Below are 25557 nucleotides of genomic sequence, written 5' to 3'. Positions count from 1 at the left end.
TGTTGTTAGCCACTCCCCTTGAGCTCCGATTGGCTGCTCGCCGCTTACCAGCCACTCCCCTGCAGCTCCTCCTTCGGGCCTGCCAGACTTGTTCTAGGCCCCAGCACGTGGTCTTTCAGCCCAAGGAGCACCGAAGCCTACACTTACTGGCCTGCTCAACGCATACCAACACTGGAAAGGAGACTATGCTTACATTTAATAAGAAATAACAACTAAAGCGAGGCTACATGTTGTGGTGTAACTACCTACGAGGGGGGTTATCCTCTATTCGCAAAACCGCAACAATATATATATATATATATATATATATATATATATATATATATATATATATATATATATATATATATATTATATATATATATATATATATATACATATATATATATATATATATAGATATATATATATATATATTATATATATATATATACATATATATATATATATATATATATATATATATATATATATATATATATATATATATATATATATATAGATATATATATATATATATAATATATATATATATATATATATATATATATACATATATATATATATATACATATACATATATATATATATATATATATATAATATATATATATATATATATATATATATATATATATATATATATACATATATATATTATATATATATATATATCATATATATATTATATATATATATATATATATATATATATACATATATATATTATATATATATATATATATATATATATATACATATTATATATATATATATATATATATATATATATACATATATATATTATATATATATATATATATATATATATATATACATATATATATATTATATATATATATATATATATATATATATATATATACATATATATATATTATATATATAGTATATATATATATATATATATATATATATATATATATATATATATATTAATGCCTTGTCCGATAAAGGTACATCCCAGGTCACCACGTATGCCAATGATTCCACACTCTACTGTGTATCACCTAATTCAAGTAACACTTCTCATCGTGAGATTTGTGGCTCACTAAAAAATGATTTGGAGAACATGTTGAAGTTGGGTCACGATTGGATAAATGATTTGGAGAACATGTTGAAGTTGGGTCACGACTGGATAAATGATTTGGAGAACATGTTGAAGTTGGGTCACGATTGGATAAATGATTTGGAAAACATGTTGAAGTTGGGTCACGACTGGATAAATGATTTGGAAAACATGTTGAAGTTGTGTCACAACTGTCACAACTAGTTGAAGTTCCGTCACGATTGGATAAATGATTTTGGGGAAGATGTTGAAGTTGGGTCACGATTGGATAAATGATTTGGAGAACATGTTGAAGTTGGGTCATGATTGGATGGTAACTTTCAATGCCAAGAATACCAAATTGCTGTCCCTGTCTTGTTCTAGAGACAAGTCTTTTTCTCCTGTGTACATGGGTCCTTTGATCTTGCTGAAAGCATCACACCTTTGCCTACTTGGTCTTGATATCTCTCCTAATCTCAGATGGGAGAAGTATATATCACGTATTACAAAGAATGCTTCCATGCGAGTTAGTCTATTGAGCCCATAAATTAAAGGGAGGCGCAAAGCACCCCTCCCTATATATATATATAAGGGTTCGTTTTTCTGTATGCAGCTTTAACATGGGGACTGAAAATGCGTTTCTTGGCTTCCACTGGACGAAATTGGCAGGAAATTTCAGAAGTAAATGCTTTGTACATTGAGGTAATATATTCCAAATTTCAGCAACGTCCACTTTTGCATTCTTCAGTTATATTTAAAACACCCTCGAAATCAGGTTGGTGTCTGTCCGTCCGTCCGTCTGCCCAAAATGTGTTGGCGCTCATATCTCAAGGACGATACATTGAAACGAGCTGCAACTTGGAATATACATCGCCCAATATGTTTAGTTAATGGCTTTCAAAACAAATTCCACCTAAGTGCTATCGTTTTTGCTTTAAAATTAAATATGTATAAATATATACACTACCGGTCAAAAGTTTTAGAACGCCTCAATTTTTCCAGTTTTTATTGAAATTTATGCAGTTTAATGTCCCAATGTACTCTGAAATTAAGCATAGAACAAATAAACAATTGGAGATTTAAAAAAAAGAAATCGTGGAATCATTTTGTTTAACAAAATTTAATTTAAATTTTTGACTCGGCAAAGTAGCCACCTTTTGCAGATATAACCACCGAACACACTCGTGGCATTCTTTCTACAATGGAAATCAAATATTGTTTGGGAAGTTCTTCACAAACACTGTTGCAGAAGTTCCCACAAATGTGTTGCACTTGTCGGTTGATTTGCTTTCACCCTTCTGTCCAGTTCATCCCAAACCAGCTCGATGGTGTTTAAGTCTGGAGACTGTGCTGCGTGCTGGCCATTCCATGACTTGAAGCCTACGTCTTGTTCTTTTCCTCGAAGGTAGTTTTGACATAGCCTGGAGGAGTGTTTAGGGTCATTATCTTGCTGTAGGATAAACCCCTGACCAACTAGGCGTATACCAGAGGGTATTCCATGGCGCTGCAAAATGCTGTGGTAGCCCTTTTGGTTCAGGGTGCCAGTCACTCTGTGCAAGTCGCCGACTCTGGATCCAGCAAAAGAGCCCCACCATCACGCTTCCTCCTCCATGTTTGACAGTTGGTGTCACACACTAAGGAACCATCCGTTTGCCTACTCGACGGCGTACAAAAAACCTGCGTGATGAACCAAAGATTTCAAATTTTGATTCATCTAAGACCTTCTTCCAATCTTCAGTAGTCCACCGACGGTGCTTCATGGCCCAGGCAAGCCTCTTTTTCTTATTTTGCCATATTAGCAATGGCTTTCTTACTGCCACTCGACCTGTCAAACCTGCAGCTCAAACTCTTCTCTTCACAGTTGAAACCGAGACTTGCTTACTTCGACCAGTGTTAAGCTGTTGCCCTGTGAGCCGCCTATCAAGCCAGCTGTTGACTCTCAGAAACTTGTCTTCTGATTCTGTTGTGGCTTTGGGTCTGCCAGACCTCTTCCTGTCAGTTTCCTCCAGTTTCCAATGTACTACTTCCTGCAGTGCAATATTGTCCAAATAATGCTTCAGAGGGTGTCATAACGGTCTGTTCCAATACTGCTTTTATGCAGACAGGGGGTTTGTAATCAGTAATCAGCAGACGTTGAGACACCTGTAGGAATTGTTTGCATCAACTTTCAAGGCTTAATTTACTTACATTGCTGCAGAACAGCTGTAAGTTGTTAACCCATTACTTGTTCCCTGAAGAAGGCCTTTTTTTACAATATAACTGTGCAATTTACATTATTTTCCCGTTTCCTAACCTAAACTTTTTTTTAACCTCGTGCAGTTTACTGCTTTCCTTTGTACCCTTTCAGGTTATTCACTGGACATTAAACTGCATAAATTTCAATATAAAACTGATAAAATTGAGGTGTTCAAAAACTTTTGACCGATAGTGTATACATTAATAAATATATAAATATATATACACACTTTATAACTCTTCAAAATATTATTATACACATCTAACGTGCTGGCCCAATGGCCTAATGGATAAAGCAGACTCCCAAGCTTAGAATTGTGGATTTGAATCCCGTCTAGGTTGAATATTTTCCCCTTACTTTTTCAAGTCTTTTATATTGTCTTTAATAAAGTATTGTACGATGAAAAAATGCATTTTGTTCGTATATGTATTTTGTGAAAAATGACAGGGGCATAGAAAAGGCCCCTTAACATGGGATGTGCCATGTGGCAAACTATAGAAAAGAAGGGACATTCTTGGGGAGAATGCCAGGGGCATAGAAAAGGTCCCTTTATATAAGGGTATGTGCCATGTGGCAAAGCATAGAAAATAAGGGGCATTCCATAGCTTGTAGAAAATTCCAAACTATTCAAAATAAGGGACATTCAAAAAATCTCATGTCCATGCTGGACTACCTTTGTGTTCTGAGGTTGAACCAAGTAATGCTCCAGAAAAGTTCATATAAAGGGGCTCTCTACATCTGGCAAATAAAATGCATTTACTTCTTCATGTAACTGTATGAATCAAATTGGCACCCCTTGGGTTGGCCTTTTTTGGGCACCGTGGTCCCCATTTTGAAACAATGTTTTACGGCCGGATGCCCTTCCTGCCACCAACCCTGTTAGTCGCCTCTTGCAACACACAGAGAATTACCAGTAAACTGGTACTCAATTTGCCGACCTCAGAAGGATGACAGGCTGAGTCAACCCCCCTGGCGTCAATTCAGTGATCGACCGGGATTCGAACCCAGGATCCGACGATCCCAAGCTGGCACCCGAACCGCTAAGCCAACACCAGGCTGTAATTATAATCTTAATGAAATGGACAATTTGATGTTTCCATGGCAACCTTTATGTATCCATGGCAACCCAACCAGGTGGACACCAACAATGCACCCATGGAGAATGGCTTGCAGCATCAAGCCAGTCAGCCAGTTTGGAGTATTCTTTTCACAGTTTTCAAGGTGCTGGCACCTCTCAGGCCATGCATTTGAGACAGGAAGTGATGCAACTATCTCGGTGATGTGTATGGATTTTTTTTTTTTTTAGTTGTACATTGTTGTTATTGCTCGCTTCCTTGTTTCCTTCCCCCTGACTATTCATTGCATTATTAAATACTACTGAGATACCCGTGCTATGAGCGGGTGGGAGGCCAGAAGCAAACAGGCAATGCAGAAACGGCGAATGCGAAAGCATGAAACCAATAAATTCCACATTCCTGTAGCACCTTCAGTCGCACGTCAGACATGGACAGCAAGTTCGTGAAGGACTTCTATGAAAAACGTACCTGTTCGCAAACAAACGGGTACGTTCACATAGAGAAACATCGATCGTGGGTCCGTGGAGAATCTGCATATGGCGATCCGCGAAGTTCACGTTTAGAAGGTAGAAACCATCACGGCATCACGGCATCACGCACCTCCTTCATGCGAAGTCCTTCCTTGGCACACCTGAGCTCCTCACAACATACAAGGCTTTCATCCACAGCTCAATGGAATACTGCTCTCCCCTCTGGGCTGGTGCGCCTGCCTCACCCCTAGCTCGTCTTCACGCTGTTGAAACCAAAGCGTTCAGAATCATTGGAATCTCCCGAGGTGAAGCTACCTCCGAGGGCCTTTCACTTACTCACCGCAGGCAGGTTGGTGGTCTTTCTGTCTTCTACCGACTCCTCTCCGGCCTTGCTCCTCCAGCTCTCTCTGGGCTGTCCCCCAAATATTCCTAAAGGTCGCACAAGATCTGCCTGCAACCCTCTTATGGTTAAACTGCCAAAATCAAGACTCTCTGCTCACCTTCACTCTTTCATTCCTCTTTTCTCCCACCTCTGGAACAAACTCCCCCACTCCCTTCAATCCCACTCCTCCCTCCAGGTCTTTAAAACAGCTGTTCACCACCATCTCTTATCTTCCCCCATCCAAAACCTTGATGTTTTCTACCCCTGCTAATTTCACCCCAAATCCTCTTTTTTGAAATACCAAATTCTTTCCTGGAAGTCCTAGGTGTCCTTGTGTTTATACTTCTCCCACCCCCCCCCCTTCCCACGCCGCCTCCCCCCAAGCCCTCCACCTCCCACACATTCCAGATGTGCCTCACAAATGTTGTGTTTATGTGCTTCCCCTTCTCTCCCCATCTTGTCTACCGCTCCCCTTTTTATATACTTTGTTTGTTTGTCTATTTGATTTGTTTGTGTGATAAATGTTAGCTCTTTCATGAGCCTCGATTATGTATACAAAAAAAAAAAAAAAAAAGTCATTTACTTGAACTCGATATCTATTTTTTCATTCCAAACAACATAACTCCAATCACAAATTAATAATCACAAAATAAACTTTTAACAACATTGTTAATGTTTCCTTCATTGTAAAAACTACCAAGTCAACAGTTAAAAGGATTTTGAGCCGATAGGTGTTACGGCCTTGGCAAGATCGATGGAGACAGCGATCTGTTGGTGTATACATCGCCCAAATAGCTATGTGCAATTCTCTCATGTAGAGTTTAAACTCACGTCGTTTGAACTTTGGCCGAGGTCATTATTTACTTTTAATGATGTTTATATATGAATCAAAAATAAGATAATTGGTTTTTGGTCGTCCTTTCCGCATATCTCGTCCTTTCCGCATATCTCGTGGGATTGTGAGTTGGAGAGACGACCGTGATGGCGGGAGTGGGTTGGCATTCTCTCAAGCGGGGATTCAACCCATGTCCTTATAAAAGGTCTTTGTCTGAGGTCACCGAGTCCGATCGGTGCAGCCGTGCAGCGATCGGTGCAGCCGTTTGTGCAGCACCCAGGAAAATAACGTTATGCGGGAGTCCAAACCTGAAAATGCTGGAGGCCAAAGCTGAAATTGGAAAAACAATAGAGCCTATTTTACTCCAGGGGATCCCAGGATTACCCACCCAAAATATCGTTGCGATCGGTTCAGCCGTTTTTGCGGTACCTTCGAAAGGACGGACGGACAGACAGACAGACAGAGACAGACATTTGGTGAATTATAGTAAGATTGTAATGTCATTACATTAGCACTTTTAATCTCCTAAATTAATACATTTTTTGGTCCCAACGCAGAGTTCTTTCAAATGAGCCATGATTTAAATTCCCTCCATTGAGCCGTTTCGGAGATATATAGGGGCAAACTTTCAAGGTTTTTCCAAGATGGCATCCATATAACCTGACCTATTAACATCGTAATTAGCAGTAAAAAAAAATTTATACAGGTCTAGCCAATACTTTGTTGAAAATTTCGTGTCAATCGGACCAACAATTGCAGAGAACATTCATTTTAAAGTTTTCGCACATGAAAACCGGAGAGGGGAGGGATAAGAATAATCTGCACAGTAACAAAAGGTATTCCTCCACATTACATATAGAATCAATGTCAGCACTGGCTCATAGCATATTAGTCAATAACAATGAACACCTGACACTTATTGTAATACAATATGAGCACTCAATGTTTGTCCACCTACATTTGCAGCTGGGAATAGCTTTCTCGGTTTTATCAACACAAGATTCATTTCATACACATATTGATATTTCCCCGGTGCCCTGATCTTACCATTGCACGTCACGTCGTTGACGACTTCTCCACTCCTGATTTGCCACACTTCCCATTTTATCGCCTGATTGGAGATTTATCGATTCTAGGGTCACCCAAACGCGAGTGGTAAGCTGTATCGCTCCTGGCTTACCTCCCATTTGCCACACTTCCCATTTTATCGCCTGATTGGAGATTTATCGATTCTAGGGTCACCCAAACGCGAGTGGTAAGCTGTATCGCTCCTGGCTTACCTCCCCTTTGCCTTCCCAGCCCACAAAGTATTCAGTCATACAAAACAACAAACATTGTTTTTTTTTGCAAAAACATTCTGCAAAAAACATTTTGCAAAACAACAGCAAAACATTTTGAAGAAAAAAAAAGAAAAAAAAAAACAAAAACATTTTGCAACAACATTCAAAGCAACATTGCAAAAAACATTGTTTTTTTGTTGTAATCAGTCATCTGAGACACAAATGCCTGTCTGTCCCTCCCTGTATCCTCTGCACTCCACACACACCTCTGTTCTGTCAAGCAATCGTGGCCTACATTTTGGTTAGTACTCCTGTAACTGTACATTTAATTGCTCATTTGTGTATTTCAATTGTTATTTATCGATTTGTTTAATATTCGTCTCTAATATGTAGTTAAGTGAGGTTAAAGTGTCCTGGGATTGCATCTCCCCCCGCCCCCACCCCATTATACAGGACATAGACATATGTCCAGGACATATATACAGGACATTATACAGGACATAGGACATAGATTGCATAGACAGGACGTCTATGGGAATATGTCATCTATCTCGAAACGCATCCATGACATTAAGTGGAAACTTGCTGCTGTTTGTTTTAAATTAACAATTACACAACTTATTTCAGAAAATATCACACTTTTTGCAAAAAAAATTCATTAATGCAATGGAATGTCTTAAAAGTGAAGAAGAGATGGCTGAGGAGAGGGGGAAGTGGAGGAGTATTGTGGATGAGGCAGCGCAGATGCTTGGTAGCGTTGGACCTTACCCCTTTTAAAGGGAAGACAAGGAGAAGAAGCAGAAGAAGAATGTCTTAAACCATAGATAAGTCGATTCTGAGTCCAAGTCGTGGCCCGTACTTCCAGAGCGGGGGCGGGGGGGGGAGCGGGGGGGCGGGGGCGAGTTAGTATTGACATGTGCACCCAATAATATTGGGTACATCAGTGAGTGTTTAGAAAGAGCTTTATATCATGGAGTATGGCAGTGCTCCCTCCAAATGTAGGGATGGCATGGGAAAAAATGGCCTCCCCATCAAATGTGTACAAAATGATGTGCTGTTAAGCTACGATAGAGTGAAGTCATAAACCTTTAAAAGCCATAACTTTCATTTCAAACGTTTTCATAACCAACATGAAAAGGACGCAAGAATACATCACTAAAGTACCAACTCGAGAGATCACAAAAAAAGGAAAAAAGCCTTTTTAAGGCCATTTTCCTTGCTGGAGCAGGGGGTTAGCCTTGCAGGCCCCATCACAATCACCATGGTTCCCTTTTTGAGGCAATGTTTTTATGGTCGGATGCCCTTCCTCACGCCAACCCTTTCGTCGCTTCTTATGACACGCAGGGATACGGTGTACCTATTCGAAACCAGGGCACACACTGGCACATTAATCCCAGCAAGCTGGTACTCAATTTGCCGACCTCGGAAGGATGACAGGCTGAGTCAACCCCCCTGGAGTTAATTCGACGATCTACCGGGATTCGAACCCAGGATCCTAGCATCCCAAGCCGGCACCCTAACCGCGAAACCAACACCAGGCTGAAGAGGCTGAAGCAATTACAATGATTCCAACAGTAGGAAGCGACTGTCTGTATTTTTTTGAACTGTATTTTTTTGCATACCATAAAAATATTTTATCGGATGAAAATTTCAAATAACCACAATATACAACAACCTGTTGAACACTAATTGTGCAGAGTAAGAAACATGTGCAGAGTAAGAAACTCTCCCGTAAAACTCAAGATCTGCCGTAATGCCTCTGTCGTACATGTCAAGGTATGACAAAGTGCATAATTTACAGGAGTCCAGAACAGTCTGCTGATGCCTTCACTGATGTGGGGGGCGGGGGGGGAGGGAGGCGTGTGGGGTTGGGTCGGGGGGAGGGTTGGGTAGGGGGCGGGTTGGGAAGAGCCATACCAGTTATTGAAAAAAGCATTCTAAATTCACCTATCCATATACCATATGTGTACTATTGTTTAAGCAAATTGTGCAGTACTTATGTAAATAGATGTGATCATGTGACCCCTTTATAAGCATATATTTATTATGCTTACATAGGGTAAGGAGGGAAAGGGAAGGAATAATTTAGAAATGCCAACATTAAGTAAAGGAACAGAAGGGAAGAGGATAGGAATGGGAGAATCTCTTGTGTACATACACTACATGACCAAAAGTATGTGAACACCCCTTCCAATTAGTGGATTCGTCTATTTTAGCCACACCCATTGCTGACAGGTATATATAAAATCAAGCACACAGCCATGCAGTCTCCATAGACAAACATTGGCAGTTGAATGGGCCGTACTGAAGAGCTCAGTGACTTTCAACGTGGCACCGTCATAGGATGCCACCTTTCCAACAAGTTAGTTCGTCAAATTTCTGCCCTGCTAGAGCTGCCCCGGTCAACTGTAAGTGCTGTTATTGTGAAGTGGAAACGTCTCGGAGCAACAACAGCTCAGCTGCAAAGTGGTAGGCCACACAAGCTCACAAAACGGGACCGCCGATTGCTGAAGCGCGTAGCGCGTAAAAATCGTCTGTCCTCGGTTGCAACACTCACTACCGAGTTCCAAACTGCCTCTGGAAGCAACGTCAGCACAACAACTGTTTGTCGGGAGCTTCATTAAATGAGTTTCCATGGCCGAGCAGCCGCACACAAGCCTAAGATCATCATGCACAATGCCAAGCGTCGGCTGGAGTGGTGTAAAGCTCACCACCATTGGACTCTGGAGCATTGGAACGCGTTCCCTGGAGTGAAGAATCATGCTTCACCATCTGGCAGTCCAACGGATGAATCTGGGTTTGGCCGATGCCAGGAGAATGCTACCTGCCTGAATGCATAGTTCCAACTGTAAAGTTTGGTGGAGCAGGAATAATGGTCTGGTGCTGTTTTTCATGGTTCAGGCTAGGCCACTTAGTTCAAGTGAAGGGAAATCTTACCGCTACAACATACAATGACATTCCAGATGATTGTGTTCTTCCAACTTTGTGGCAACAGTTTGGGGGAATAGAAGGCCCTTTCCTGTTTCAGCATGACAATGCCCCCGTGCACAATGCAAGGTCCATACAGAAATGGTTTGTCAAGATCGGTGTGGAAGAACTTGACTGGCCTGCACAGAGCCCTGACCTCAACCCCATCGAACACCTTTGGGATGAATTGGAACGCCGACTGCGAGCCAGGCCTAATCGCCCAACATCAGTGCCCAACCTCACTAATGCTCTTGTGGCGGAAAGGAAGCAAATCCCCGAAGCAATGTTCCAACATCGAGTGGAAAGCCGTCCCAGAAGAGTGGAGGCTGTTATAACAGCAAAAGGGGGACCAACTCCATGCTAATGCCCATGAATTTGGAATGAGATGTGTGATTTTGGGGTGTCCACATACTTTTGGTCATGTAGTGTATAATAGGTATGGAATAAATTGAGGAAAAGAGGAGAAGGTAGTATGATGAGAGAAGGAAAGGAGGGGAGCAGTTCAGGAGAGAATGGAAGGAAGATTGGGAGGACATCGGAGTATGGGGATAGAACAGAAGGGAAGAAGTGGAAAAAGAAAAGAGGGTAAATAAATAATCTACCATGTCATACAAAATAAATGGAATGCTTCAAAAATGAAGAACAAGGTAGGAGAGTGTCTGAGTGGAGACAGAAGGGATGGGAATATTGAACGAGATATTAAGGGAACTAGGGAAGAGTCTTCTATGAGATATGAGGTGTGATCAATAAGTTTGGTGAATAAAAAAAACCAAAAAAAAAAACAACCTTTAGAGGCCATTTTTCCCCGCAAGCGGGGGTTGGCCTTTTTCAGGAACCGTGGTTGTTGTTGTTTTTCGGTCCCCTTTTTGAAGCAATGTTTTACGGCCGGATGCCCTTCCTGACGCCAACCCTTTTTACCGCCTTTAACGACAAACAGGGAATTACCAGTGAACTGGTACTCAATGTTATAATTGGTGAATGTTATAATAAAATTATTTTATTAAACAATAAACAATTACATCATTAATCCCCTTCGAAGTACTTCCCTCATGCACAAACACACTTGTTCCACAGTTCCTGCCATTGTCGGAAACATTTCTGGAAGTCCTTTGTTAATCACCTTTAGAAGGTCTGTCGTGTTTGACTTGATGTCTTCGATCATTTAAAATCGCTTCCATTTCATCAATTGGTGCCAGGGCGAGCGAATAAAGCAGACACGGGATGTTTTTTTGCCGCCAAAAATTTTAGATAGTGAGCACCGTATGACAGGGTGAGTTGGTGTGATCGAGGAGCTACCCGTTCTTACACTTTTCTGGTCTTTTCCGTCTGACTGACTCTCGCAAAAGTTTCATAACTTCCACGCAGAAAGCCGCATTAATGGTAGCACCTTTGGGAAGACATTCTGTGCGAACCATTCCTTCCATGTCGAAGAACACAATAAGCATGACGCGTAGTACTACTGGTGTTTGTTGCATGCTGGCAAGTGAGAGGGCTAACAAAATAAGCCCTGACAACTGACCTCAACAATGTTCTCAAGCAAGGGAAGGTGTACCAATCGGCGTCTGAGGTTCGACCAGGGGATGTTTTTGATCCTTCAATTGGCCCCGCCCTCGCAAAGGGATTATAAGAGCCGGAAGTCATATGCTCAGCGCTTGGTTTTTGGTCTGGCTGTGAAAAAGATATTGATGCTTGTCCTGTCCGCTGCTGACTCGTGGTGCTTCGTGGGGAAAAGCAACATGGGAGGCGGTCACTGCAAAAGTGGGTCGGAACTGTGGCTAAGCCTTGGGCGAGAGGAGCAAGCACCATGGAGAGCACACCAATTAGGGCCAGACCAAGCCACGCGTATACATATCTTTTAGTTCTCACACTGAAGGTTATTTATCTCATGCATTCTTTTCTCACCTATCTTTATTTTATAGTTCTACCTTGAACGCAGACTGACCATCAATAAATAGGGCATCAACAATTTGTGGCGTTGCCGCAGCCCGACTCCAACTGAGTGATAACCACTGATCACGCACCTTTGCAGTTTCTCTTGCACCACCCGCATTTCACACCCCACCACACGCTCTACACTCACCCACCCTAGACACCATCAGTATTTCCTCTCTCGACCCCTCCTTTTTAGCGTTTGAGTTGTGGAAGCACAACGGCTCCCGCCCAGTAAGATAAACAGGCCAATAACCCTCGCACTTTCTGCTCTTTCTTCCTCTGCGGATGGTCTGATTGGGTACCCATGTTGTGTATCACCTGTAGGTAAGGCATAGACCAAGTTCTGTCTATTTTCCTGGCTGTGTAAATATCGCTGCATTCTTCATAGTTAGCGATTGCTTGTACATTTTGATTTGCATTCCCCCTTTTGATCCATTTTGATTACCCTGCTGTACATTAAAGTCATCGAGTTCCCCACCCCTCTGGTATGATCCTGCTGTAATACTAAATCCATTGATGAACTTAATTTTCAATTTGTCTGTGTTCATCATTTCCCTATTGATCCAGCACTATTCACACATAAGGTCAGACTTGGAGGTTATAATTCTCCAATTCATTGGGTAATCCAGTCCTGCATTCATCAGAGGTTGCTCAGCCACCCTAATTAAGATCCAATCAAGATAAGATTGGAGCATAGCTGAGGGTCCATCCCCCACTGGAAACCATGTGGCGCAGGTAAGCATTGGTCAGACGGAGGACACTGGGACCACGTGGTAGACCAATTGGTGTTGGTGGTTGCCTAGCCGCCGTGGTACAAAGTTATTCGTGATCAGTGGCTTCAGGCACGATAAGTTTGAAGTGAAACGAGGTTCTCCCTCATAGTAGACCCAAAACCCGTGGATGTAACAACTCGTGTCAGGAGTGGGATTTTCGCCCCCCCCCCAAAACCCCCCCTCCCCCCCAACATCTAACAACAGACATCAGGAGTGAGATTGGACCTGAGGTGCGCTTAACACACCTCAAAATTAAGAGCTGATCGAGGACATTTTTATTTATATAATGGAATGTGGGCACATCCCGGTGGGCTATGATGATGCAAGTATGGATAGGGAATTGATTCAGGAAAATAAACCAGTAGAGAGTAGCACGGAAGAGTCACTTGTAGAGGAAGAGGACCCCCTAATAAATTATTCTGCGAACACGGGGTGGGAGGGGAGGGGGGCTGCTAGTGATACTCGGCGACCGACAACAACAACAACAACATGCATTTTAAGGCCATTTTCCCTGCTAGAGCGGGGGTTAGCCTTGCGGTCCCCATGACAATCTTCTCCATCTTGCCCTATTTTCTGCACCTCTCCTTGTTAACCCCCTTGCCCGCATTTCTTCTTCCACCATCTTTAGCCAAGTCTTTCTCGGTCTTCCCCGTCCTCTACTTCCTTCTACATTCATTTCCATCACTCTTCTCAACCAGTCACTTTCATCCTTCCTCAACACATGACCAAACCATCTCAACCTGTTCCTCTTCACAGCATCAATCACAGGCTCTATTCCCATCATTTTTCGAAATTAATCATTTGTCTTCCTCTCTCTCAACTATACTCCACACATCCATCGAACCATTCGCATTTCCACCCTTTCCAACCTTCGTTGCTGCTCTCCATTCATTACCCATGTCTCGCTCCCATAAATCATAACACTTCTCACACATGCAGCATACACCTTTCCCTTCAGCTTCAACGACACACCACTCAGTTCCCGAAACTTCTTCCATGCACATCTCACTCTAGCAACCGTTGCCGAGACTGATCCACCTTCTCCATTCAGCATGTCTCCGAGGTAGCAAAATGTTTTCACACCTTCCAGCTTCACGCCGTCTCCAAGATCCAACTCAACATTTCCTCCATGTGCAGCTCGCTCTGTGCACACCTTACATTTGAATGTAGCTGCCACACTGGTTAATGACCCTCTCAGACCACTACATTTTTGATGAACCCACTCAGCGCACATTGTACATTGAATGGAGTTCACTCCGACACCCTTCCTGCACACAGCCACTTCCCAGTTCTTTCCACCTCACCACATGCTTTACCACTTGCCATCACCTTCGTCTTTCCGATATTCACCTTCAGACCTTTTGTCTCCATACATTCCTTCCACTTGTTCATCTTTTCCTTCAGTCCATCCATACTTTCCGCAATCAACACCAGATCATCTGCATACAACATCTCCCACAGTAAACCCTCCTTTACGTTCTGAGCCAGCACTTCCATCACAGCTACAAATAGTAGTGGACTTATTACCGACCTCTGATGCACTCCCACCTTCACCTCAAACTCCCCACTGTTCCCGTCCTTCGTCCTTACAGCTGTGCGCGCTCTTTTGTACATTGCCATCACTACTCTGATCAACCATTCCTCCACTCCTAACTTTCTCATTGCCCATGTCAATACTTTGCGTGGAACCCTATCGAATGCTTTCTCCAGATCAACAAATCCAAGAAACAACTTCTTCCTCTTCTCTATGTACTTCTCCTGCAACTGCCTCACAACAAAAAGCACGTCTGTCGTTCCTCTTCCTGGCATAAATCCAAACTGTATTTCGTCAATCTTCACTTTCTTCCTTATCCTCCTCTCCAACACCGTTTCCAATACCTTCATTCCATGCTCCAATAACTTTATCGCTCGGTACGAGCCACACTCTAGAGGGTCACCTTTCCCCTTGTATAGAGAGATGTGGGTACTCAGTTCCCAATCCACTGGAATGCGGCCTTCTTTCACCGCCAGATTACAGATCTCTGTCATTCTCTTCACACCCCAACTTCCTGCTGCCTTCAAGAAATCTCCCACAACTCCCGTCGACCCTCCCGCTTTTCTACTCTTCATTGCTTTTCTACTCTTCATCACGGCTGCGGGGGCCCCGTCAGCACCACGCCATGTTTGCCCGGTTAGCACCACGGCGGCCCTGTCAGCACCACACCACGTTTGCCCGGTCAGCACCACACCACGTTTGCCCGGTCAGCACCACACCACGTTTGCCCGGTCAGCACCACACCACGTTTGCCCGGTCAGCACCACGGTGGCCCGGTCAGCACCACACCACGTTTGCCCGGTCAGCACCACGGCGGCCCGGTCAGCACCACACCCTTGGAAAGAACTTCGATGCTGTGGAGAGATCGAAGCAAGCCTCCTTGCTTGAGCGGACCGGAAGCGGAGGTCCATATATATAAGCACATATATATAATGTGCACATATATATAAGGATATAATATATTGTGGGCTTTCACCAAAAATACTAGCAAATAATAACGGCGGGGTAGCAGAAAAGGAGGTGGGGTTGAGAGGTTGGGGTATTAAATCAAGCCTCTCAAAATATCAGCACCACACACCACGTCGGCCCGGTCGGCCCAGAGCCTGGCGCGAAGTCCAAGGACATCAGCACGTCATCTGAAAACAGCTCCGGTTGGTGCGAACCACTCGGTCAATGGCCCGAACCAGGTCCCGACACGCCCTTGCTCGCTCGGCCCCGATGAAGGCCTCGCTGGGTGTTCTCCAAACATGGGCAAAATCGCCCAAGCCGCGCTGGATTTCGGCAGTGGAAGCCTTGCTCGCTCGGCCCCGATGAAGGCCTCGCTGGGTGTTCTCCAAACAGGGGCAGAATCGCCCAAGCCGTGCTGGATTTCGGCGGCAGAAAGAAGCCACGAAGCGACGATATTCGGTCGGGCTGTAATGCGAACACCACGGCGGCCCGGTCAGCACCACACCCTTGGAAAGGACTTCGATGCTGTGGAGAGATCGAAGCAAGCCTCTTTTCCAAGATCGAAGCAAGCAATCGAAGCATGCTCGGCGACCTACGTCCCCAGGAAAGCATTTGTCCCTCACCCCCTGCCCCCTCCCTCTGGAATCCACACTTCAGGGTAACAGAGCAGCCTCACCACCCCCATTTGAAATGGATCAGCTAACAGTAATGATTACAAAACGATTGGTGGGACAGCGGAGCAACAAAGCTGAAATTCAAACGATGAACAATGGAATCAAGTCCGATATACAAGCAATGAGTGGTGATAGAAAACGTGCGATGGGTCGAAGCGATGGGCAGGGAAATGGCGCCAGTGCAAGAGGAGGTACGGGGATCCACAAGTGGTATCTGAGAAGAGGTGAAGAAGAGTGAGGGGAATGTGAGAAAGGAGGTAAAAGGAATCAGACAGGGGGTAGAGGGACTAGACAGGGCAACAGGAATTGAAGAAACAGATGCAGAAAAACATGGGGGCAATAAAAGAGTGAAAGGGTGGCCCAGAAGGAGGCAAAAAGAGAGATGACGGCGATGAAGAAACAGTGTAAAACAGTACATGGGGAACTGACAACGACAGTAGAGGAGGTAGAGGTCAAACCCCCAAACCCCCCCCCCCCCCCCCCCCTCTCCGTGTGAGAAAATTATAGCCTGACTGGAAACCGCACCACACCAGCACCACAGAACCGGTGTGTGCGGCATGCAGCATCCTGGAAGGGTGTCCAACACCAAGCGCAGGCAGGTGTTGGAGCCAATGGTAACCTCGGAAGAGCTGATGCGTAAATGTTCCGTGCAGCCAGTGTTTCGGGGCCAACCAAAGGGAGAGTGAAGGGATTTGGGAAATTTGGTTTCAATTTTTCCCACGGGATCATGCGTCCAAATAAAGATGTGCTGCGAGACGGGCGCAGCACGTGCGGTACCCTCAAGATGACCGGGAGTGGTTGAGGGACCTCCACAGAGTGGCTCGTATGAGTGGAAGGAATGAGAGAGTGAGCGAAGAAAGACTGTGAGATGTCCCGTGTGCAAGAATGGTGTCACCAGTCACTGAGCGGCTGTTGAGTGCGAAAGGTCCACGAGTGTACATGGTAAAAGCCACTGGGTGATTAGTGTGCGTGATTGGAGAGCGAAAGCCCGAGAGACGTGTCATGATTGTAAAAGGAGTGCGAGTGTGCGTGGGAGAGTTCCAGACAGCGAGGTGAAGAAGTGTGAGAGAGGGAGCAAAAGGTTCGGTGAGATTGGTCGTGTGAGTATAGTATGGTAAGTCGGCAGTGGGTTATGTAAGAAGGACAATAATAAGGTCTTTATCCACAATGCCTTGGAAATGATTTCCTAAAAAGTACAATTTTGTGTGAACACATGTATTTCTCACAAGTTAAGAAATCATGGATAAGACCAATTCACTGTCTTTGCTGCCCTTACTTCATTTTCCGCCATATGCCGGGGTCTCGTTGGCCTTTGTGGAAATCCGGCCCAGACTGTTGGACCCCAACCTTTATAAAAGTGAAGAGCAAGAAGACAGAATAAAAGTGATAAATAACCTTATCTTACTATTAATTCACCAAATGTCCATCCGTCCGTCCGTCCGGCCGTTCGAATGTACCGCAAAAAACGGCTGAACCGATCGCAACGATATTTTGGGTGGGTAATCCTGGGATCTCCTGGAGTAAAATAGGCTGTATTGTTTTTCCAATTTCAGCTTTGGCCTCCAGCATTTTCAGGTTTGGACTCCCGCATAACGTTATTTTCCTGGGTGCCGCACAAACGGCTGCACCGATCGCTGCACAGATCGGACTCGGGACCTCGGACAAAGACCCTTTATAAGGACATGGGTTGAATCCCCGCTTGAGAGAATGCCAACCCACTCCCCGCCATCACGGTCGTCTCTCCAACTCACAATCCCACGAGGTATGCGGAAAGGACGACCCAAAACCAATGGTCTGCTTTTTGATTCGTATATAAACATCATTAAAAGTAAATAATGACCTCGGCCAAAGTTCAAACGATGCGAGTTTAATCTCTACATGAGAGAATTCCACATAGCTATTTGGGTGGCGTATAAGCCAACAGATCGCTGTCTCCATCGATCTTGCCAAGGCCGTAACACGTATCAGCTCAAAATCCTTTTAACTGTTGACTTGGTAGTTTTTACAATGAAGGAAACATTAACAATGTTGTTAAAAGTTTATTTTGTGATTAATTTGTGATTGGAGTTATGTTGTTTGGAATGAAAAAGAGATATCGATTTCAAGTAAATGACGACATGCCGTGGTGGTTTCTACTTTCTGAACATGAAATTCGCGGATCGCCATATGCAGATTCGCCACGGACCCACGATCCATGTTTCTATACGTGAACGTACCCGTTTTTCATGGAAGTCCTTCACGAACTTGCTGTCCATGTCTGATGTGCGACTGAAGGTGCTACAATGATGTGGAATTTATTGGTTTCATGCTTTAGCATTCGCCATATCTGCATTGCCCGTTTGCTTCTGGCTTCCCACCCATGCGTAGCATGGGTATCTCACTAGTTTGTTCAATCCACGGTTGCTTAACACTTGGTATCTTTGGAAAACGATAAATGCTGCAGGTATGATTCTCCGATTGGTGATTACAATCTGGATCAAAACACTGTACCATCTTCACAAAGCTACGTCTGCTATATTCTACCGTAGTGTAAACCAGGCAGTGCGTTGTCATGCCAATGTGACGTCGTGGCTTCTGTGCGTTGTTTGGTCTTCTAATTTTTTTAATCCGATTAAAGAAAAAAAAATATTGTTATGATGTGTGCGCAATACCCAAGAGAGAATAATACTTCGTTAAGTTGGAATCATTGTAATTGCTTCAGCCGTTATTTTTGCTGGGGTGACATTTACCAACATTTTAAGGATGAACAAAAGCCCAATTTTGCAATCTCTCGAACTGGTACTTCAGCGATGAATTTTGGCATATTTTCTATTGCTGTTAATTATGAAAACGCTTCAGAATATAAAAGTTATGATTTTTAAATGCTTAGAACTTCACTCCAGAGATGTTTAAAGCATATCATTTTGTACACATTTGAATGGGTGGCCATGTTTTCCCATGCCATCCCGACATATGGAGTATAATCGTACTCCATGATAAAATATAAAAGAACAACAGGGAGACGTGCTATGCAAGCACACAAAATAGGTCAGAGCCAACCTCCCCACGAGCGATTAAACCACTCTCCTTCCTGCGGCAGGTTTGCTCATGCCCCATGCGTCTTGTCTGGGGCTGCGGCAATTGGACCGCGGAGAGACAGCCTGTCAGAATAGCTCACACGGGAAGTGTGTCAAAGACCGGTCACGTGACCGGAAGTGTGTCAAAATGTCTGTCTTAGTAAATTCCTTCAAAAATCTTTTTCTCCAGACCCACCAGTCAGAATGCTACAAAATTTGAGTTACAACAATAGGCCAGGGGTATGGATGTTAAATTGCAGAGGTCATGCCGAACGCTACCAAATCCCTGGTGTTGGGCTAGCGGCTAGGGTGCCGGCTTAGGATCCAAGGATCCTGGGTTCGAATCCCAGTCGATCGCTGAATTAACGCCAGGGGGGTTGACTCAGCCTGTCATCCTTCCGAGGTCGGCTAATTGAGTACCAGTTCACTGGTAATTCCCTGTTTGTCGTTAAAGGCGGCAAAAAGGGTTGGCGTCAGGAAGGGCATCCGGCCGTAAAACATTGCTTCAAATAGGGGACCGAAAAACAACAACAACCACGGTTCCCGAAAAAGGCCAACCCCCGCAAAATGGCCTCTAAAGGTGGTTTTTTTATGCCGATCACATGGCCGGAAGTGTGTCAAAATGGCCGACTTAGTAAATGCCTTCAAAAATGTTTTCCTCCAGACCCACAAGTCAGAATGCTACCAAATTTGGGTTTCAACATTAGGCCAGGGCCCAGATAAGCTACAGGCAAGTTCGCGGATCAGCGCTAAATTTGTGTGTAAAAATGGGCGATCAGAGCAAGTGCAACAAAGGGAAGGGTCACCTTGGACCGATACGACCATTAACCACCATGGGGGTGGAGGTAAAAGGCCCGATGGAGTCGCTTTGCCCACCCGGTAGCCATGAACCTCCAATAAATTTGGGAAGCCACAAAAGCATCAACAGCAGGCCAGTGTCACCAGCACAACCAACCCAACCTTTTAAAGGAGAGATGGCGTGGTGGATGGAAGGGCACGGACAGAGAGACAGAGCAAATTCTAATAATCACCCCCCCCCCCCCCCCCCCCGTTTTTTTTTTCAAAAATTGCGGGTAATAATAATGAGGATAATAACACCGCCGAGTATAAAGCATCATATCCTAAGCAAGTGTGAAAATGTATAAAAAAACAAAAAAGCTGAATACAAATGCAAATGAATAGCTATATAGTCGTGGCCAAAAATATTGGCACCCTTGCACTTTTTTCAAATAACTCACACTTTTCTCTAAAAATAGGTTGAAATTGACAAAAGTATATGGTCACCACAATTCTTTATTGCACTATTAACATTACAGAACCTTTGCTTTTGATTCAGAACTTAATATATCCTTTTAAATCAGAAAATAAAAAGAAATGGCATTGACAAAATTATTGACACCCTCGACTTAATATTTGGTAGCACGGACTTTGGACAAAATAACTGCAGTCAAGTGCTTCCAATAGCCATGAATGAGCTTCCTACACCTCTCTACTGTACTGGCAGCTTGTCCCACTCTTCTTGTGCAAACCGCTCCAGTTCTCCCAGATTTGAAGGGTGCCTTCTTCCAACTGCTGTTCTCAGATCTCCCCACAGGTGTTCAATGGGATTTTGATCTGGACTCATTTCTGGCCACTTCAGAACTGTCCAGCGTTTTGGCTTGAACCATTCCTGGGTGCTTTTTGAAGTGTGTTTGGGGTCATTGTCCTGCTGCAAGACCCATGACCTTTGACGGAGACCCAGCTTTCTGATACTGGGTTGAACATTGCTCTCCAAAATGCCGTGGTAATCTCCTGATTTCATGATGCCATGCACACATTCAAGGCACCCAGTGGCAAAGGCAGCACAGCAATGTGACACCAAACAGCAGAATGACTCCTTTTCTCTATTCAAACTGGTTGAATGAGTGATTCTATATTGCAGGCACCTGCAACTCAGCACAGGTGAGTTCAATTCCAAAGTAAAGGAGAATCACCTGCTTCAAATCTAATTATTTCTAACAACTTCCAAAAGGTGCCAATAATATTGTCCGGGCCATTTTAGTATTTCGGTATGGAATAAGCTAAGATTTAGTAATTTTTTCAGCTCTCTGTTTTGTTTCACTGCAAACCAAAGAAATACATATATGTGGATACCAAAATATTTTTTTATTTCAACAATTTTCTGGAAGAAATGGTGCATTATTTGAAAAAAGTGCAAGGGCGCCAATATTTTTGGCCATGACTATCAAAACCCCCATATCGTCCGCAAATTGCCCACAACTTTCATCACCCACTATGTACCAGTTTGTTCGCAGCATGAAAAAAAAAAATCAAGGTCTAATGTGATCTGTGGGGGTTTTGACCCCACCCAAAATAGGTATTTGCTCACTTCTCTGAAACTACACACACGATTTTGATGAAACTTGGCCACAGGCTTCATATCTGATGCCGAACAAAAGTGTTTTGACAGAATCAAAATCTGCGATTAAATGGGTATATGGGGGTTTTTGACCTCCCATCCCCCAAAATAGGTACTTGCTCTCTTCTCCGAAACTACACACACAATTTTGATGAAACTTGGACAGAAGCTGAATAATTGATACCTAACGAAGATGTATTCAACGCATCAAAATCTGCATTCATTAAAGTGGTCTACGGAGGGAGGAGTTTTAAGGGGGGAGACAGCCGGTGCTTGCAACTGGGGTGGGGGGAGCGACAGCCAGGGCCTGCAATTGGAGGGGGGTGACGGCCGGTGCTTGCAAATGGGGGGCGGGGGGGGGAGAACAGCCGGTGCTTGCAACTGGGGGGTAGTGACAGCCGGTGCATGCACCTGGAGGGGTGTGACAGTCGGTGCATGCACCTGGAGGGGTGTGACAGTCGGTGCATGCACCTGGAGGGGTGTGACAGTCGGTGCATGCACCTGGAGGGGTGTGACAGTCGGTACATGCAACTGCAGGGGGTGACAGCCGGGGCTTGCAACTGGAGGGGGTGACAGTCGGTGCATGCAACTGCAGGGGGTGACAGCCGGTGCTTGCAACTGGAGGGGGTGACAGTCGGTGCATGCAACTGCAGGGGGTGACAGCCGGGGCTCGCAACTGTAGGGGGTGACAGCCGGTGCTCGCAACTGGAGGGGGTGACAGCCGGTGCTCGCAACTGGAGGGGGTGACAGCCGGTGCTCGCAACTGGAGGGGGTGACAGCCGGTGCTCGCAACTGGAGGGGGTGACAGCCGGTGCTCGCAACTGGAGGGGGTGACAGCCGGTGCTCGCAACTGGAGGGGGTGACAGCCGGTGCTCGCAACTGGAGGGGGTGACAGCCGGTCCTCGCAACTGGAGGGGGTGACAGCCGGTGCTCGCAACTGGAGGGGGTGACAGCCGGTGCTCGCAACTGGAGGGGGTGACAGCCGGTGCTCGCAACTGGAGGGGGTGACAGCCGGTGCTCGCAACTGGAGGGGGTGACAGCCGGTGCTTGCAACTGGAGGGGGTGACAGCCGGTGCTCGCAACTGGAGGGGGTGACAGCCGGTGCTCGCAACTGGAGGGGGTGACAGCCGGTGCTCGCAACTGGAGGGGGTGACAGCTGGTGCTCGCAACTGGAGGGGGTGACAGCCGGTGCTCGCAACTGGAGGGGGTGACAGCCGGTGCTCGCAACTGGAGGGGGTGACAGCCGGTGCTCGCAACTGGAGGGGGTGACAGCCGGTGCTCGCAACTGGAGGGGGTGACAGCCGGTGCTCGCAACTGGAGGGGGTGACAGCCGGTGCTCGCAACTGGAGGGGGTGACAGCCGGTGCTCGCAACTGGAGGGGGTGACAGCCGGTGCTCGCAACTGGAGGGGGTGACAGCCGGTGCTCGCAACTGGAGGGGGTGACAGCCGGTGCTCGCAACTGGAGGGGGTGACAGCCGGTGCTCGCAACTGGAGGGGGTGACAGCCGGTGCGCGCAACTGGAGGGGGTGACAGCCGGTGCGCGCAACTGGAGGGGGTGACAGCCGGTGCTCGCAACTGGAGGGGGTGACAGCCGGTGCTCGCAACTGGAGGGGGTGACAGCCGGTGCTCGCAACTGGAGGGGGTGACAGCCGGTGCTCGCAACTGGAGGGGGTGACAGCCGGTGCTCGCAACTGGAGGGGGTGACAGCCGGTGCTCGCAACTGGAGGGGGTGACAGCCGGTGCTCGCAACTGGAGGGGGTGACAGCCGGTGCTCGCAACTGGAGGGGGTGACAGCCGGTGCTCGCAACTGGAGGGGCTGACAGCCGGTGCTCGCAACTGGAGGGGGTGACAGCCGGTGCTTGCAACTGAAGGGGGAGTGACAGCCGGTGCTTGCAACTGAAGGGGGAGTGACAGCCGGTGCTCGCAACTGGAGGGGGTGACAGCCGGTGCTCGCAACTGGAGGGGGTGACAGCCGGCGTTTGCAACTGGAGGGGGTGACAGCCGGTGCTTGCAACTGGAGGGGGTGACAGCCGGTGCTTGCAACTGGAGGGGGTGACAGCCGGTGCTTGCAACTGGAGGGGGTGACAGCCGGTGCTTGCAACTGGAGGGGGTGACAGCCGGTGCTTGCAACTGAAGGGGGAGTGACAGCCGGTGCTCGCAACTGGAGGGGGTGACAGCCGGCGTTTGCAACTGGAGGGGGTGACAGCCGGTGCTTGCAACTGGAGGGGGTGACAGCCGGTGCTTGCAACTGAAGGGGGAGTGACAGCCGGTGCTCGCAACTGGAGGGGGTGACAGCCGGTGCTCGCAACTGGAGGGGGTGACAGCCGGTGCTCGCAACTGGAGGGGGTGACAGCCGGCGTTTGCAACTGGAGGGGGTGACAGCCGGTGCTTGCAACTGGAGGGGGTGACAGCCGGTGCTTGCAACTGGAGGGGGTGACAGCCGGTGCTTGCAACTGGAGGGGGTGACAGCCGGTGCTTGCAACTGGAGGGGGTGACAGCCGGTGCTTGCAACTGAAGGGGGAGTGACAGCCGGTGCTTGCAACTGAAGGTGTGATAGCCGGTGCTTGCAACTGAAGGGGGAGTGACAGCCGGTGCTTGCAACTGAAGGTGTGATAGACGGTGCTTGCAACTGAAGGGGGAGTGACAGTCGGTGTATGCAAGTAAATGGGGTGGAATGGAAGGGGGGTTGTGTGGGTGATGAGGTGCAAGCTGGCAGTGGCGAAAATTGGAATAAAAATAAAATATCACAAAATATAAGAAACCCGTTATCATTTCGTCAATTTGCTCGTTCTGATTCAGTCACGACGAAAATCACAGCTGAAGCCCGTTTTCCACATCGCTGAGCGTTCTCTTACCTGCCCAGCGGCCGCAAGAGGAGAAGTCTGCTCCAAAGCGCAGCAGACGAGCAAGACCGAAGGTCCAGAGCGCGCAGAGTAATCCACAAGCCAACCGCAGACATAAAAGCGCGGCGAGAGCCATCCCGATCCAGTAACAACACGAGCAGAGCGCAGCCATTGTTCAGGACCTCACAAGCCACAGGGCTGCCCTGCGCGCCTGATCACTGATTTATTTTAACAACTTTTCTGGATTTTAAAAAATATACATTTTTTATTTTTCATTATTGCGTTGATTTTCATCCTTTTGCCATCAATAAATTTCTACTCCTGTTGAGTGCAAATAATTTATTTTATTGCTTCTGTTTTATTATTTTTTGACAAGCGGTAACGAAAATAGATATAAATTCATTCGGGGAGAGATAAAAGCAAAGCAAAGACAAACTGTTCATTCCTGTGACCTTCAAAAATTGAAACGTCCTTTAATGCTTGGAATGTTTGCCATTATGGTGTATTTTCGTGTCTTTTCACCAGGGGGTGCTCGCATGGTGTTCACGTCTCATATAGTCGAACATCTCATGTAGGGTCTTGAGTTCGATCTCCTGTGTTGCCGTTAATTAACATCAGGTGGGTGACTCAGTCTGTCATCCTCACGAGGTCGACAAAATGAGTACAAGTTTACTGGGAACAGGGGGCACTGGATCAGCGGCACAGCGGTGCCTCAAGAAAAAAATAATGCAACCAGCAGCCAAAGGTCAATTCAAAATAACAATAATTAAAAACAAGAAAACGTCAAACAGAGTGCAAAATACTTGCAAAATCCACCCCTTCCCAAAATAAAAGGTTGCCATGGGATACATCACATTGTCCATTTCATTAGGATTATAATTACAGCCTGGTGTTGGCTTAGCGGTTAGGGTGCGGCTTGGGATCGTTGGATCCTGGGTTCGCAATCCCGGTCGATCGCTGAATTAACACCAGGGAGGTTGACTCAGCCTGTCATCCTTCCGAGGTCGGCAAATTGAGTACCAGTTCACTGTGTGTTGCAAGAGGCGACGAACAGGGTTGGTGGCAGGAAGGGCATCCGGCCATA

General features: G+C 45.9%; 1 protein-coding gene and 1 long non-coding RNA gene across 2 annotated transcripts in view; one reads left to right on the top strand and one right to left on the bottom strand.

Annotated features, from left to right (window-relative positions):
- The window catches only part of HSD17B12 (hydroxysteroid 17-beta dehydrogenase 12), a 100484-nt gene extending 75811 nt beyond the window's left edge, over window positions 1-24673 (bottom strand). Inside the window, exon 1 of the mRNA XM_078771031.1 lies at window positions 24486-24673. Coding sequence (XP_078627157.1) covers window positions 24486-24645 — 160 coding nt within the window. The 5' untranslated portion in view covers window positions 24646-24673. The remainder of the gene's footprint in view (window positions 1-24485) is intronic.
- The window catches only part of LOC144889834 (uncharacterized), a 118094-nt gene that overhangs the window by 5845 nt on the left and 86692 nt on the right, over window positions 1-25557 (top strand). The window lies entirely within an intron of this gene.

This window comes from Myxine glutinosa, chromosome 1 (assembly GCF_964187855.1).
Source record: "Myxine glutinosa chromosome 1, kmMyxGlut1.1, whole genome shotgun sequence".
Taxonomy (NCBI): Eukaryota; Metazoa; Chordata; class Myxini; order Myxiniformes; family Myxinidae; genus Myxine; species Myxine glutinosa.
The sequence above is the reverse complement of the archived record's forward strand: the minus strand, read 5'-3'. Positions and strand labels throughout refer to the sequence as shown.